The sequence below is a fragment of the Ammodytes marinus genome (assembly GCF_949987685.1).
Source record: "Ammodytes marinus genome assembly, chromosome: 12".
Classification (NCBI taxonomy): Eukaryota; Metazoa; Chordata; class Actinopteri; order Uranoscopiformes; family Ammodytidae; genus Ammodytes; species Ammodytes marinus.
Window position 1 is genome coordinate 10234692 of NC_137216.1, and position 17652 is coordinate 10252343.

A 17652-nucleotide genomic window follows, 5' to 3' on the forward strand; every position below is an offset into this window, starting at 1 on the left:
ACAACATTTCTGAATGTAAAAATTCACATAAGAGCCAACTTATTATCTCTTTTTTTTTGATAACTTATCATTCACATTTAATAAAATTGTATCTTTCACATGAATAAAAACCAACCAATTATCTGTCATACAGATAACAAACAAATGGTCACTTTGTAACTGAACAACAAGGGTTAGGGTTGGCACAACTTTTATCTTTTGGAATTATTAGTATGTAGAACTCACTTGAATGCACAGTTATGTACAGAAATATGAACTTGGGGTCTGGACTCTCCAGTACGTTTTAAAGAAGTTTTTTATTGTTTTTGTTGCTTTATCTTTGTTTTATTTTAAAAGCTTCCTATGGTCAGGTGTTGACAACTAGCATGTTTGCTAAAACACTCAAAACAATGCATCTGGTTCGTCCAATGCAAATGTTATGTCCATATCAAATAAAATCTTAACTAAAGCCCAACTGTGCTGGCCTGATTTCCAGCAGAACACCCTTTGCTGTGTGTTTGTGGTATAGTCATGTCTGCTGGTCCCGTGTCCTCCATCACCCTCTCCACTAGAGATGTGCCAGGCAGCATCAAGCAAAGGGGGCACCTCGCAAAGACAAAGAGCCCCAAACTCCTGGCTCCACTTGTGATACAAAGCTCGAGCCCTCCGTTTTCCCAGCTCTAACTCATTTACTGTGTGCCTCTTTTTGGCTTTGTAACACACGAGTTGACTCGGAATCGGGCCGTCTGTCACGCACACAAAAGCCAGGGAGGGTCACTGGTTGGCTGAGCTCCAGCAGGCCTATATCTCTGGATAGAAACACACACAAGGCCCCTCTAGGAGCTCAAAGACAAGAGCAGACACACCAGACAGATTTCTTTTTTTTACTACTCACTTTGGTTTCACTGCTGTTTCAATCCGCCACAGCAGAAAATGATCCTAATCATTGTTCTCTACTACTTTTGGCACGACGTTCATGTTTTGCTTCACATAATAAACCCAAATCAAGCCAATACAAAATTCTTATCTTAATTAAATCTATCTGTAGCAGAGAATCAAATAATGCTAGGCCGATGGAGGCCATGAGTTTTTTTTTTTTTTTTAAGTGGAAAACAGTGATTGTTGGCTAATGCTTGTTCAAAATTCCACGCCAGTCAAATGTTTCATAGTTCCGAGCTGCCTTGAGGGGGAAACGCTACTCTCCTCAAATCATGTGTAATCCCAGCAGATTAATTTAGAACAAGATGGTACAACGTCACCGTGATTACCTCAATCACAACAACAATAGGCTCAATCAGGGTTAAGTAGCAGTAATGTCTGTCATTGTAATGGGCATCAACCTAAAAACAACATCCCAGCCTTCTGCCGTAGCCCACAGGCACACAGAGGCCTGTTACGTCTTGTTTTCACAGCACCGGCTACAGAGCGCATTAGGGCCCCTAAGGCACCGCAAAAAAAAATAAAAAAGGAAGGTGTTTGGAAAAAAAAACTTTAAAAGGGAAAATCCGTGTTATAGTTGCCGTGATAACAATGGCTAAACACAAGGCTTCAAATTCAAAGGTTATCCATTGGAACATGAAATATACAACACCTACGTCGTCAATAGTCTTCAAGTGGTAAAACCGCAAATTTTTATTTTATTTTTGTATAAAATGATAACAGAGTTCTTTATATACTGTTTTTTACTGTATTTTTCTACACACCTGTAATCTTAATGAATTCAGTATAACATATTCTACTCATTAAATACTCATACCCTACACTCTAAAAGTAATCCAGTATCTGAATGGGCATAGTCAGTGCCTATACTGACAGCCTTTCGTTTGTTTTCAGAATAATAAGTAAGCGAATGATAATAGTATTTCTGTTTCAGAGTACAAATAGTGATTATGGCATGACTGTTGTTGTACTGATTTAATGCTGCAGAAATGTCCATTTGCTTAATGTACTTAATATGCTGTCTGTTAAATGTGAGGCAACATGGCCTTTGGACTTAAAATGTCCTCAATGCATTCGCTCATGGTCAGTCCCCCTTGTCCCCCCCAGTACCAGAGTTCCTCACAGATAATGACTGAGCTTTGACCATAGACTCTAGCTGGTCTCTGCTCCCGGGTCAGACCCAGCTTCACTGGATCCTACAGACAAAGAATAGGAGCCAGGGATCACTCCCAAGGGACATTGCTCCATGCTCTCTGTCAATACACAATAAACAACACACATGCAATTGAATTTTGTCTTTGGATTCTTGCAAAGTCATTCTAGATCGCTTTTTTGTTTTTTTACCTGCTTAAAACATGAGATACTCTAACATATCAAACAGGAGAGTAGTCTTCCTGCGATTGGAGCTTTCCTCTCCTCCTTCTATCAAGACATTAGCGTCTCCTACTCGGCGGTTGTAATGACATTCATTAATGAAGATCAGCTGCCATGTCTTAATGAGTCCTACCCTTAAGCCTTTCAGACCATTTATGGCAGGAAACGGTGGATTCATGCATTCTTCTGTCTGACACATAAAAACACTTTTTTTTGTTGGTGTGTGTGTGTGTGTGTAACCTGGTTTGGTCTACACTGGATAGACGGGGCCATTAATGAACATTCAGTAGTCTTTCAGGTGGGGGCACAGACAGTGTAAAAGGTTTCAATTACAGCTGTATTACAGGAACTGTAAAACGGTATGGTTACACCTCACGCTGCGTTGCCGGCACTAATCAGGAACTGTATTTTTCAGCTTCAATGTCTTGTTCTACATCATTTCATTTATTTGTGTTTTTTCGTTTTCTTTTGGACCCACAGGTGCCCACCACCTCTTCCCCACGTTTCACACGCCCATCCCCATCGACATGAGACACCACGAGGGCCGATACCATTATGAACCGCACCCACTCCACGCCATGCACGGGTAAGTAATGTTAGATGTGGTGAAACTCACATTTGTATTCACTAAATAAAATGCTTTGAAATCAAACATAATTCAAATCTACAGAACTGTGTTTTATATGATGCTGGAGATCCCCAAAGATGCCAAATATGTTAGGCTGACTTCTTGGGGAAATATTAAGATGCACAAGAAATCTAGGCTAATTCCATGTGTTGTGATGGAGGCCATGGTTTGAATACTTCTAAGATCATGCAGCTTCAATGAAAAGTGCATGCATGTTATTACAGAATAAACATATGGCATTCACATATGATATTGTAAGATCATTCAGAATACAATGATTTTCTTATGGTTGGTTCAGAGAAAAAAAATGTGTTGCATGTTTACTGGTTATTCAACCACTAGGCCTTCTTAAAAACATAACCAAGCAAATTCCTACCATAGCAGTCAGTTTAGTTTTGAAAGTAAGTTAACATTTATAGTCCAGAGCAATGTGAAGTCATCCTTCAGTAAATTGAACCCAGCACAATCAAATGTATCATTCCTACTGGTCTGGAAGACTTTTACAAATACCAACTCACAAAGGAGCAGATCTGCTTGTAAGAAAAGGGAACAGATAAACCATTTTGTGATTAAGGTTTAAAACAATAGGTAATTTTTTTTAATGTTAAACTGCCAGCAATTCCACATAGAATTCGATAATCAAAAGGGGGTTTACTATGACTTAGTAAGGTCAGTCGTCACGTCTCATTGCTTTCTCTCAGCCCCTCTGTCTGCGCTTCAGTGACAGAGCCAAGTTCAAATATATCAAAGCCAGACACAGAAAAACAGAGGAAGAGGGAGACGGACACATTAGCCCAATACAACAGACTGTTAACATTTCCTCTCTTATCTCCTGAGGAGCTCTGCCAAGACACATTGTCTACAGTAGATCAGCTCCTGTTGAGAGAAAAACCCAGTGAAAAAATCATGTTGGAGGAAAGTACAAAGATGCTTCAACGAAGTGAAATATGGCCGCACTAACTGTAATAGTAAAATACTTATAAGAAATTGTTGAAGTAAAGTAGGGATATGTTAAAGTAAAAAGCGCTTACATTGCATTGCTGCACAGAAGTGACAAGGCTGTCTGCAGACATTATTTTCTTCTATTGTTTAATCGGCCTTGTGAGCGCAGGTATTGGTTGATGGGGATTATCTCAAAATGCCATTAATCAGCTCGATAAATTGGCCTATCTATATCAGAATGTATATCATATTGTATTTCTAAAAAGCATTCCATGAACTCACAGTATATTGGTAGGGATATATAGGTTGTGAAAACTACGCTAACCTGACCTACAAAGAGAGATTTATTTTCCGACTTTATTCATGTGGCATTACCATAGAAGTCTGGCCTTCCTAACATGGCCAAGGCCTCCTCCTTATACGCTTATCTAAAATATTCAAATCCAGGAAGGGAACCCAGGAGTAAGATCAATAGAGGGTTTTTTGTGAGAACTGTGCTGTTACATTTAAATTCAGCCAGATCTGGTGATACACAGTGTAGGCAGAGCTATTCATCACCTACAAAGCCAGGGACAGCGGAGTAAAAAAAAAAAAAAAAAAGAACGTGTGCCTGAGCACCCAGTTTGTTCTGATTAATGTGATGTGACTCTGACGGAGTGCTCCTACTAATTCATCAAGACCTTGATATGGCTGTCTTTTCCCAGGCATTCGCCCCAAACTCATCTAATTACCGTTGTCCCAGCAAAATGGAGCGGGGCGCTTGGTGGCAGCACTTTGTCAGTGGCTGGTTGCTACGTCTAAGGGTTGCACTTCCTGTCTTAGTGTCCCGCTAACTCCATATGGAAGGCCCGTCATTACTATTTCTTTTATATGTAACATAATGAGGGATGCAGGTAATGATGTCAATGTCGTCATAATGCAGGTCCTGCCTACCCTGGCTGTCAATGCACGATAGTACAGTGGGGCATTATGTGGCACTATAGGCCAATGCATACATATAACCCATGGGGGAATAGAGTTGAGCAACCTTTCTTTACTTCCTGCTTAATTTAATGTTTCCTATATCAATATAGGCTGTTTAATTAAGCTGAAATACAAATAGGGGTTTTATGTGGTTTTGTATACAGTAACCTAAGCATAAAAGCTGTTAAAAGAATATGTCACCAATTTAGCACTGTAACATCAGACCCACTATTTTGTTTTCAAAAAGGATGCAACCGAACCAGAGATATTGACATTTTAATTCCCTGGAATATTCATCCTTGATAGAAACCCACCGCCTACATTCCATCACGATGCAACTGGTGCTAGTAGGAGCTAAACCTTGAGGCTCTAGCATTAAGCAAAGATGAAACACTGGCTACACAGGTCTGGTAAAGTCATTGTTTTCCTGAGATCTTTTTCATTTTCAAACGTTGAGTCTTCAACCCCGATCCAACTCATGTGACTTGAGGCAGTTTATCAAAAATTGCAGAGGTCCCTCAGGAGCTATAAAAGGATTTATACAACTATTTCATGTATGAAGTTTTTTTTGACTCTGCTGTATTCCCCTTGTAAGTAAAAAAGAGTGTGGCGGCTCTCCTGACAGTCACTGATATCTCATTTTACCCAATTGGTATCAGCAAGCTTACAACACAGTAATTCATAAAAGGTGAAGATGTTATTGTAGGTCCAAAGTGCTATGTTGCTATTTTCTCAACATGTTACATTACCATGATTGTAGGAAAACAAATGTCTAACCTTTTTCTTACTGTAGATAGGTGTGGAACGCTTGTTTGATTGTCTAAAGCCCATACAATCCCCCTCTATTCAAAAGCATGGCATACATAGGGGATTGGTATTGCCCAGGAAACTTTTTTTATCCAATCAAATTCATAGCCTACGCATTATATACATTGTTGCAAATGTCAATACATAAGGCATCACCGCGTACCATCTCTCAGCACATTTCTAAATGCCTGTTCCAGGATTTAAAAAAGGTAGCGACCTTCCGCCTGTGGTTTTGCTGCCTTTCACAAACTTAGCATTCCAAGAGAGAAGAAACATGTCATGCCCAAACTGCCTCTGGATCACATTAGGGAAGAGACTTCTTGTGGGATGACACTGGAACTTTGACTTTGGAGACTGCACTTATGGTGCAGTTTTGCTGCATATCGTGGAGTCGGGCATCTTCTGTGCAAAAAAAAACCCACAAGCCAGGGAAAGCCAGCCACCATGCCAGCATGTTTGACTGGGTAATTAGCATCCGAAATCCAGCCTTCCGTTCCCAGAACCTCAACGACAAGGCGGCGGATGAGAAAAACAGATCCCCGCGCTCATTCCACAGCCGTAGTTATGCCTTTTGGGAAGAAGTCGGGAGGAGGTGGAGTGGAGGGGGGCAAATTGCAGCACTGAAAAGTTGAAATATGCCCAAGGTTTTTGTGTGGCAGAGCTGTGGCCTACGCCGCCCCTGTACACAAACAGATGTGGTCTCCCTCACCAGGCAATCAGCCTGTCTAAAGGCCCAACAGCCCCGCAGCACGGAATGTGTTGATTAAATACAGGTTTACACATCAGCCATTTGGCTTGATGTTGTTTTTTTTTTACCCTCATTGTTTTGGTTTGGTTAACATGGAAACTGTTGTGGGGGGACTGGGTGGAGGAGTAAGGGGGGTGGGTATGAGTCTGACGATTGGTAGTCAGTGGGTTTTGACAGACATTTTGTTATCTTATGTTGCTTGTTGGCTCCAGCCGCAGCCCATCGTCACGGCTAAGGTTTGGATTTGGGATGCTCCCCTGAGTTACAGCCAGGAATGTGCTTCTGAAAAGACAAGGGACCCATCAATCAAAAGACAGCCAAGTTGCCAAATCAATAGCCCGGGATTTTCACGGTTTATCTCACGGCCTCAACGTCATTTCCTTGCCCTCGGAAAAATAAAAACAAGACTAAATGGTATGTGACAGCAAAATAATGGTTAATTACCGTCCGTATAATCCCATCTCATTCAAGTTATATTATCTCATCGTCTGTCAAAGTTATACTTCCTCCCCCCCTCCCCCCTTTGTACGCGGCCCTGTGCTTCTCAGGGAGTACAGTATCAAGTTGTGTCCAAATCCTCAGCATCCTGATCAGGGCCCCAAAAACAACCCAGGCAGGATCTTAGCATATCCCTTGTGGGGCAGCGTGGTGATTTATCTTGATCGCGTTGGCTGCCCAGAAGTACAGAAGGGAGTGTGTCACATCATAATTCATCCCACCCGAAGCCAGTAGGGAAAAAATGCCAGAGAGGCAAATTCTAACATGTTGGTCAGCCAGGAGGGCAGGCAGGCAGGCAGAAAAAGGAACTTGGAGTTGTAGTGTGGCTTTAACACCTCACCTTGAAAGCAAGTAACATGGGCAGAGTCTTGCGGAAGAAAAGATGGATAGTTTTCAAGGGATCACTTGCAGAAAAGACCTATTCATCATTTTGTTCTGTTTGATGTTGCACTGGCTAAAATATTTAAAAAAAATAATCATGGAGAGACTGAGTTCTAAAATGACATTTTACTCTTTTAACTCACTTCTAATCATGCTGGAATCCACCACCACCACCCCCCCCCCCCCCCCCAGCAGCAATCTCATGTACTTGCTCTCTGGTATGCACTTACTCATAGGGTTACTCATATGCTCAACAAGCTGTACCATGTCCAAATCACTTTTTCTCACAGCAGAGTTTTCACAATGGAACAACACAGGGAGCGTGTAATCACACAGTAACAGAAACACACAGAGGCAAACAGCAATTACCGCCTTGATGGCATGACATCCACATGCTCACATTGGCTTCCTATCTCTTCCTCCATCCATATTTCTCCTCAAGGATCGCAGCGTCGCATTGGCAAACTCCTGGAGCTTTTATTTGATGCTGAATTCAGATTTCGAACTGCAGTCATGTACTCTTACCAATTCTTAGCCTTTTTTTCAAACAGGCCAGCCACCCATAGAGTTCAGGTATGATGGAAGTTGTCTTTAAAGTGGCAACCAATGATTAAGAGACAGGGCTCTCCCAGTTCAACCTCTGTGACTAAAGGAAAACACATATTTCAAGCAACATCTTGTTAGGAAAAGGGGTTGGAACAACAAGGCTTCAATAATGGTACCTGCCAGACGGAACTGTTATTTGCAGCTTCGTGACAAGCAGCGGCAGTAAATTTCACCTTATTATCAAGGCCTCGTACACAGTCTTGGTGGTTTGAGAGATTTACTGCAGCTCGAGTGATGTGTGTCGACACGCCGCTTTGCTAACGGCCAAGAAACAAATAACTATTGTTGATGGATATCGGTTTTGAAGTCAGATGGTAGAAAATGGTTGTGGTAGATGGAGCATGGAGAGGGAACATGTTGATTATAAAGGAAATGTAACAATGTATCTTCAAAGCAGGTTCACGCTTGAAGTCGTGATTATATCTTTTCTTTTTAGCAAACATCTACGCAGCACAATGAAGATGTTCATAACGCATTATGGAGTGGCTCAAATGGTCTTAACAACAATCATTATTGGACTGGTTGACATGTTCCCTCCTTCATACACATCGTGCTTCTAGAAATACTCAGTGGATCAAATATCTATTAATCCACAATTTGAAAATAGTCTCAAGAAAATAGTGCCCAGCTGTATAAGTACTTTGCTGAGCTACTTTCACGAATTAAGCAAAATAATTTGTTTGAAAAAAAAGTGACTATTTGGGTTTTAATTGGGCATTGATGGGAATGAGTGCCACAGACAAGAGTTGGGAATCCAGAAAGTATTGAGAGATGGGCTGAAACATTTGGGTCGATTAGTGAAACACTATGAAAATGCGATAATAATGCCAACCTTGTTCGTTGTGCTGGACAAAACATTTGAAATATACACTCATGAAACCTTAATGAAATCTGGTACCCATTGTGATCCATTGTTAAATCTATTCCTGCACTACATCAAGCAAGTGTTTCTAATATTATGTACATTAGACTATATTGCATTACAGCTACATGCTTTAGCTTAATACTGGGAATCCCATTGAGTGATTTCTATGGTGCGTTTTGAGTCACCCAGTCTGATAGGAAGGGGCCAGCAGCAGCAGTGCCAGCGTACCAAGGTAGTCCTTCAGTGAAACACTAATTTGTGGACGGCACATGCCAGGCTGTCTGTATACACTGCTTACAGGCAGATCGGAGGGAAGCGTGTTTTTGTGTATGGAACGTCTGTTTCTTCTCACTTCTCCCCTCCCGCCCAGAACAGAGAGCTCTTTATGGCTGTTTGTAAGGGGGAAGAGTGGGCCCTGACGGCAGAAAGTTGGCCCTCGGACAAGGCCAGCAGTCTGCAGGCGCTTACTGGAAATGGAACGAGGGCCGAGGCTCCGGGTTGGTTGGCTCGGGCCCTGAGTTGGGCAGGGCCGGGCCGGGTACAGGTTGGCGTCCGCACAGAGACAGTGAATGAGAGAGACTGAGCAGGGAAACTCCGAAGGGAGGAGGGCTCCTGCCAAGCATGCTCGCTTGCTAGGTCTCAGGCCCCATCTCTCATAACTACAGCACGTAAAAACAACATGAACCAGTCACACTAATATCATCAAAATTCAAGTGATTTGACCCGACCCGGGAACCACATTCCAGGTTGAGTTTGTTTCCAGGTGTATACTGAAACAGTATCACCATTTAAATAAGCTTTAAGTTTCTTCTTAATGATGTAATTATTTGGTATTTACTGGCCTTAAGGCATCGTCATTTATTGTCAGTACTGGTCTTGATTTGCAAGAGAGATGGAACACTTGGTGAAGCTCAATCCTTTAGAAGGTCATAGACTCCATATTTGATAGAATAACATTAACGTCTGTCCGGCTTTTGTGATCTGAAGGTAAATAAACCTCAAACCAGAATTCCATTTTGAAAGCTTAATGCTTAAAGTTGAATTTACCTGTCACTCAAGCTCGTTGTGTAAGGCTCTTGTCTACCCCACTGGCAGTATGACAGTTAGTCATTAGTCTGGTCCCGTCTACTGAAGGTAAGGCCCATTTGCCGTCATCGGTCCCCTTAAGGTGTATTGCCCTTAACCTGCATCTTCCTAAACCCTTTTCTCTTCAAGGCTTTGTTTATAAGTTGTTAATTGTAGGATTTATGATACATTTTGTTCTTAAAAACATGCCGAGAAATATGCATTAAGATATGCCCATAGTATTTATTTATTTATAAAAGGAAAAAAAATAAGTAATCAACTACCGAAGTTGCATGACGATATCTATAGGTTAAAAATGTTTACCCTATTCACCTTCAGTGTCTCGCCTTAAATACGTGTTGCCCCATGCATCATATTGCTGTTTAATCTTACTGTTTAAAAATAGCAATATAACCACGCTGTATCACCGAGCTGTCTTTAATATTCATCGTTCCTTTACTCAATAGTATGTCTACAAGGTGTTCTTACCACACACACACACACACACTGAAAGGGAACGAAAGGCCACTTATCAGGGCTGGAGGAGGGCACTAGGTCAACATAAGTACAAGTGTCCCCTTCAAAGGGGTTGTGCAACTGCCAGCGGGGTCGGCAGACATGATAATCTGGAGTTCAACAACCCCTCGGGGGCTATCGAGAACTACAACACCCACTTGTCTGTGTGTCTGAGAGCGGAGCCGCCAATTACCTGCCAAGAGATGACAAATTTACTGCGCGGCCCGATGTGACCGCCAGTAATGTCGGAATACTTCAAACATGACTTTATACTTCTTCTTGTCTTGTCAAAGTGGCTATAGGGCAGCTACTTAAGGTTTGGAACGTCTGGGGTGTGCTCTCTTATCATGCACCATGTAATACCTGATGTGAGAGAGCCTAGTTTTGCCCACCCAAACAGACAGACAGACAGAGAGACATACTCTTCCTTAGTATAGCCTTGCATTTAAAAGCCGTTGGTCTGGACTTGTCTGTAGCTGTAGGGCTTAATAGAAAGAAGGAGGACAAAGGGGGATTATTATGTATTAGACGTGGGACTGGGGAAGGGAAAGGATGTAAAGTGGATTGAGTCTGCAGATGTTTTTTTGTGGAATGAAGTTAAGAAGTTAAGGCTTGTCTAGGAACACATACCACCAGGATCACTCACCATGATAGCTGCACACAATACAATTAATCAAATTAACACAGGCTGTTTCCTCTCCACTGTTGTTTTTTTCTTCATTATATTCATCTATAACAATCAACAATCCTTTTTTTTAATAAAACAGGAATCAAATGTGAGAAAGACATGCATTCTTCTCACATGCTGCCATTCACTTTTGCTGTATAGATGCAATCATTCATAAATGATTTCAAAAGATGACAACGCTCATCCATACCAATCATCCTCTATATACTTTCTCTGTACTTTATCTCCTTTTTATGTGTGATTTTTTCTTCTTCTCCAAATGTGTTGAATTTGTTCTTCTTCTTGGCAGGCCTCCAGGACTGACGGGCAGTCCGGTCATCTCAGATATTTCCCTGATCCGTCTCTCCCCCCACGCTGGTCCTGGGTCAGGTGACTCACTGTTCAGCGCTCCACACCCGTATGTCAGCCCCCACATGGAGCACTACCTGCGCTCGGTGCACGGCAGCCCCACGCTCTCTATGATCTCAGCAGCACGAGGACTGAGCCCTGCCGAGGGTAAGATTCACCCCGCTTAGAGATATATTACTGTACCTCTCCAACGAACTTAAAGGTCACCTCTTGTGCAAAATGCACATTTTCATGGATGAGGAAAAACAACCCCTTTCTTTCTGTAAACCTGTGTTTAAAAAATGACTAGAATTATTATTAGAAATCTGAATGTCTGAATCCACGCCCTCCCCCCCCCTCCCCCCCTCATTATCAACCTAACTTAGCACTACCTCCACCTGTGATAAGCCACACCCCCAGATCCCCCTGAATCTAACTGGCAGTTACATTCAAACCGACAGTTAGATTCAGGAACAGTCAGGGCAGGCTTTTACAGTTTACGACCCTATTCTTTAAACACATATTGGATATAGATTGTCGAAATGCAAGTATATCAACATACTTAGACAAGTACAATAACATATAAAGACACGCAGATACTTCTCACATTCTGCCATTCACTTGTGCTGTATAGACGCTTGATTCGTGAATTATTTTTAAAGTTGACAACGCTCAGTCTTCTCATGATGTGTGGAATGTACAGAATATGAAGTACAACTTGCGAGTTGTTGGGGAGAATTGTTTCAAACGGCGGCTATACTGCAGCTGCGTTGACCAGTAAACATTGAGGAGGTGAGATTAGAGTTGAACGGGTTTAGAACTTATGTGTCCAGCTCTCACTATAAACCAACCCTGTCAGCTTGGCTGCCGGCTCAGTGTTTATTCACACCAGTTTACACAGTTGATGATTTAACCAGCAGCGATAATTAGCCTAGCACCTTATACATTCCCCTACACATAAGGCACTGAAGCACACCTGTCATCAGGCGTGTAAATGGTGTGTTTGCATGTGTGTGCATACTGGTGGTTTTGCGGGGTGTATCGGGTATATGCTTTACAGTACGGGACACTCTCCCGCTCGGTTCTATGTGTTGATGTAGGTGAATCCGTGGAAATGAGCTCAGACACACACGCACACACACACACACACACACACACACACACACACACACACACACGTTTTCCCCAGAACTATTGAGTTCACACAATGACAGAGCTGTCCTCGCTAGCCCACTTCAAACAACATGTTGGGAGAAATGAGGAGCCACAGGCCGGCACCCAGCACCAAATAAATCACCAAGCACACGCTGCTGCTGCTGCTGCTGCTGCTGCTGCTGCTGCCGGCGAATAGAATGGCCCCGCAAGCCTTTCAAGAGAAGCAATGCGGAAGAGATGCTGTCACTGATAAAGTGGCATGGGAAGCATGGCACCAAATGGAAGGACACTGCAGCTCTGCAGAACATAAACACAGTCTTCTGGAAGCACAGAGCTCACTGGAGCATGCGTAAACCTCTGATAGGGATACCTGGGTGCCAGGCATGTGTTGGGGTTGTTTGTGAAACAATTACTTATTTAAATGTAATCAAGCTGAACTTAAATAAATAACCATGATCCCTGGTATAATGCTATGCCCAGTGAATTAATTCAATGCGATGTCTGACAGGTCCAGGACCAAAACCTATGGCATTCCCATCTGCCCTAGCTGTTCCTTTTGTTTAATGCTATAATAAGCTAATGTGAGCATGCTAACGTGCTTGACAGCGATGTTAAACAAAACATTATACTAGTCAACATCAGCATGTTAACTTTGTCACTGACATTAGCATATGGCTGACGGCATCACTATGCCCAACAATACAAAAATTCCTTTATTTTCTGCTGATAGATTACAATTCAGTGCATTGTTGAAAATTACGTAAGAGTCCGAAATATGAACATACTGCTCTTATAAACTGCTTAATGGTCCAAGAGGGAGTAGTGAATGAGTGAAGGAGGGGGGTGATTTCAGAGAAAAGTTTGAAAACATTTCCGCGTACATTTTCTTTTCCCAGTGTAACCTTTTGTCTGGTTTCACTGGGACCAGTGGCAGTGTAGCTGCTATCGCTCATCCCTGTCTGTGTTCAGAAGTGAGGTCACACACACACACACACACACACACACACACACACACACACACACACACACACACACACACACACACACACACACACACACACACACACACAATGCTTCTCTTCAGAGGTGGTAATGTGATCTGGCAGCAATGGAGGAACCAAAGCAATATGCCTGGGTCGCTGCAAAAAAAAAACTTGTCTGTGCACTGTCTCTACAGCCACGGCCTGATAGGTTGTGATAGGTCCAGATTACTTAGCTTATGTGTGTGCTTATGAGCGTGTGTCTGAGTGCATAGAGGGTGGGGGTAGGCCGTGGTTTGGCTCCCCCCAAATATCCAATTCCGCACCAAACCAGTGATCCCAACCCCCACTTTCCCCACTTATTTCCACCAGCTTGCATACTAATCCACCAATGGCCCACACCCCTGTGCCCTCCAAACACCCCTACCCACTGGGAGAGGGAGGGGGGCCAGAGCAGGAAATGGAGGATAGTGGGGACAGCTAGATGTAGGACAGAGAAAAGGGGCCTATCCATCTAATACTCTTATAGCTCCTGACACTTTGAAATGTGGCGTAACTGGTTGCAGGTGTAAACGCATTTTACCTCAATATTACGTTTGCACATGGTAAGGCTTCCTCAGCATTATGAGCGAGTGTGTGTGTGTGTGTTTGTGTGTGTGTGTGTGTGTGTGTGTGTGTGTGTGTGTGTGGTGTGTGTGTGTGTGTTTGTGTGTGCATGCGTGCGTGCGCATGTGCACCTGTGCTCTGTGTATGACATGAGCCTGTCAAATGTACTGCATACACAACATCAGAACAGTGTAGGAATGTGGTCTTCCTTCCCTCTGTAGGCCCCCCCCCCCCTCTCTCTCTGCCCTGCTCCCTCTCTCCTACTGCTTCCTTAACTCCCTGGAGAGCGTTTCCCATAACCCAGCAAGCCTCAAAGACATCAGACATCTTTTATCAAAAGGCACACGCCCCGGGGCATGCACGCACGCAAGCACAACATCTTCAAATCTGTAAAGCCGGGCACTCGTCTCCTCCTCCGTCGAGTCCTTCTTGCAACCTTGTCTTAGTTTTTATGGCCTTTCTGTCAAGGGGTCTGTCAAATGATATCACAGGGTAAATTATTTCATTACAGGGAAATGTTTTTTTTTTTGTAAATTAGAATTATAACAGGGAAAATGTAATTTTGAAAAGGATATTTTGCTTGACCACGCTGGCTTGTCAAAATGTGTTTAGCATCACTGACCATGGACCTATTTTAAGAAGGACACCAAATTTATATTGGTGTAGGCCTACCATTTAGTTCTATGGAAGGTTGCGCACTGTAAGCAATGGTGCAAATTGAAGCAGATTACATCCTGGTTATGGGACCCATTGAGCATTCTCAGTGTGTTCTTTCTCACCAAACGCCCGGAACGCTGTGAACGCAAGCAGACTTTTTTTAAAGAATAAAGTCGTAGCATGTATTATCATATCACATAATCAGACCTTTATTATTGACAGAGTATGAGAGGACAAGTAGGACACGATTAAGTCTGTTTTCCCCTCGTCTGTACTAAAGACATTAACATTTCTATTTCCTTCCTACAGTGACCCACGAACACCTGAAGGAGCGAGCCCTGTTCAGCCTGCCCCCTCCCCCACCAGGAGCCAACCCTACAGAGTACTACCACCTGATGGCCAGCCAGCGCAGCCCCTACGCTGACCTGTTGATGCACAGCGGAGCAGCAGCCGCCGCAGCAGCAGCAGCTGCAGCCGCGGCCCATCTACCAGACTACATCAGCCCCGTGGATGGTGAGCAAATTATGTGTAGCTGTGTTGCATTGTGACAGAAATACAATTAAAGGGATAGTATAACATTTAAAAAAAAAGTACGGTTTGCCTAACTCCCTGGCTGAATACAAGGCGACGGAGAGCTTTTAAGTGTGTGTTCATTTTTGATGAAGTTAGGGGCATATTGGTCGTTCATCCGGGTTAGCTTAGCTCAAGCACTGGTTGCTAATGGGAACAAAAAGCCTGCCCCCGCTTACAGCAAGAAGATAAACTAAACTAATCACTTAACGCTCCCCGTGTGACTTGTTTATGTTGAACTATTCCTTTAAAAAGATGCTTCGTTGTACCTAAGTCAAATCTGAATGTACAGTCCAGGGTGGACAACACATGTAACAGCTTGCTATTCATGACATAAGAATCAACGCTGTAAATCAACACTGTATGCATCAGTAGTACATCAGAATATAAAACTGTTGTAATAAACTGCTTGGTTGGATATGATTGTCTCATATCTTAATCCACTACTTATTCACCTGTCTAATCTGAATCTGTTTAGCTATCAACATTTTACGCCTATAGTTTCACTGGTTCACTTGATTGTACTAGTGCGACATGATTTCACTAAAGGATTTCACACTTTGATGGGCTAAAATCAACAGTCTTTGGAGAACCGGCAGTGGTATATGAGCAAAGTTTTATTTCCGGCCTTTTTGGGCAAGTTATATTTACGACTCTAATAAGTAGTTACAGCTGATGTGAACTGCCACCACTGGTGTTTGTCATTTCAATGGGGCAAAAGTGAAGGGTCTTTGGCGTCAAAATTGAGAAGCCTGCTGTACCTAAAGCAGTCTCAAGAGATCGTTAGACTTGGAGCTGGACACATGCGGACACATTTTTGATATACCCGGAACTAGATGCAAAAGAGAACCTCCAATGGAAAGCCTTCTAGATAATCGAAACGATATGTCAGTGGGATATTTTAATGTCAAAAATACCAAACTCCCATTCCCCTTAAGCACATCTTTCATCCCTGGTACAAAGCTAACAGCCAAACTTTAACAACCGTCTTGCTCTCTTTGTTCTCAGCACCAGGCCTACTTGATACTGTACTCTTATTCTTTCTCTTGAGGCTTTTTTTCACGGAAGACTTGCCCACATCAAAGCTAGTGGAGCTTTTTTAGACTTACACACATACGTCTTGGCATGGGGGCCACGGCTAGTTGAGGGTGCATAAACACTGAGAGCCCCAAGGCCAGGAGCTCGTAAAAACACGTGTTACCTTGGAGTCTCCCATTCTCAGGGTGTTTTTAACGTGTGTTGTGTGAGTAGCTTTCTACAAAACAAATCCAGGGTAACTGTGCAGAAAGGGCGGCATGTAGGGAATTTGGGTGGTGTGAGGTGGAGTGTTTCTCTCTCTCTCTCTCTCTCTCTCTCTCTCTCTCTCTCTCTCTCTCTCTCTCTCTCTCTCTCTCTCTCTCTCTCTCTCTCTCTCTCTCTCTCTCTCTCTCTCTCTCTCTCTCTCTCTCTCTCTCTCTCTCTCTCTCTCTCTCTCTCTCTCTCTCTCTCTCTCTCTCTCTGTCAGGCAGGGATTAACCTTGTGTGCTGTATGCGCTGTCCACTTAATGGTATGAGATGAGACAGCTTAACACGGACACATGCACACAGTGGCCAACAAACAATTTGAACAGCCAGGCAAATAGGGAGGGCAAATGCTGCTCGCAAACCCCATGCACGCGTTTGTTTGCACACACACTCACAGAGACCAGCCTGTTCGTTTGACGCTGGTTAGAACCTGGGCTTCCTCTATATCAAGATGACAGTCGGTCAGGCACCAGAAACAGATTGACGTTTGATTTCTGTATCCAAGAAAACTTCAGCCCACCAATGAATGGGGAATAGAAAGCATACAGAGTGGAAAACTGTCCGTGAAAGTCAGCCTCCTGTGGAATGGCTGATAATCAAGTGCTCCACTTGGCACTTGGTCTGCTCAAGAAGCCATCGCTGTTGTTGAAACCAATCAAACCACTTAGCAGGTCAAAAAATACTATCCCCACTACTGTCATCATTACAGTGGCACGCTCTCTAGTTTGAGATTTTTGGCTATTTTGCTTCCATAACACGTCTTATGTTATTTCATACTAGTATAAATAAAAGGTCCAAAATATACATGTATGTGTTTATTTGACTAAACCTTGTCTGTTTGCGTCTGCATACTTCTCCTATACAACCATCTTTAACAGGCATGATCTAGACATTAGTTTTATACTCAAAAAAATCTCAACTTCTAAAGCACTTACAATAACTGTTCAGCAAAAACAACATCCAGATTATTGGTTATCAAAGACATTCAAATGTACAGTTTGGTCCGAATTCAAATATGTTATATTATGTTGCATATCTGTTCAAGAATTTCTGATTTTTTTTTATGTTAGTCAT

At 42.8% G+C, this 17652-nt stretch overlaps 1 protein-coding gene across 1 annotated transcript in view; it reads left to right on the top strand.

Annotated features, from left to right (window-relative positions):
- gli2a (GLI family zinc finger 2a) overlaps window positions 1-17652 on the top strand; it is an 88095-nt gene that overhangs the window by 46721 nt on the left and 23722 nt on the right. Inside the window, exons 3-5 of the mRNA XM_080038068.1 lie at window positions 2773-2878; window positions 11289-11494; window positions 15034-15237. Coding sequence (XP_079894194.1) covers window positions 2773-2878; window positions 11289-11494; window positions 15034-15237 — 516 coding nt within the window. The remainder of the gene's footprint in view (window positions 1-2772; window positions 2879-11288; window positions 11495-15033; window positions 15238-17652) is intronic.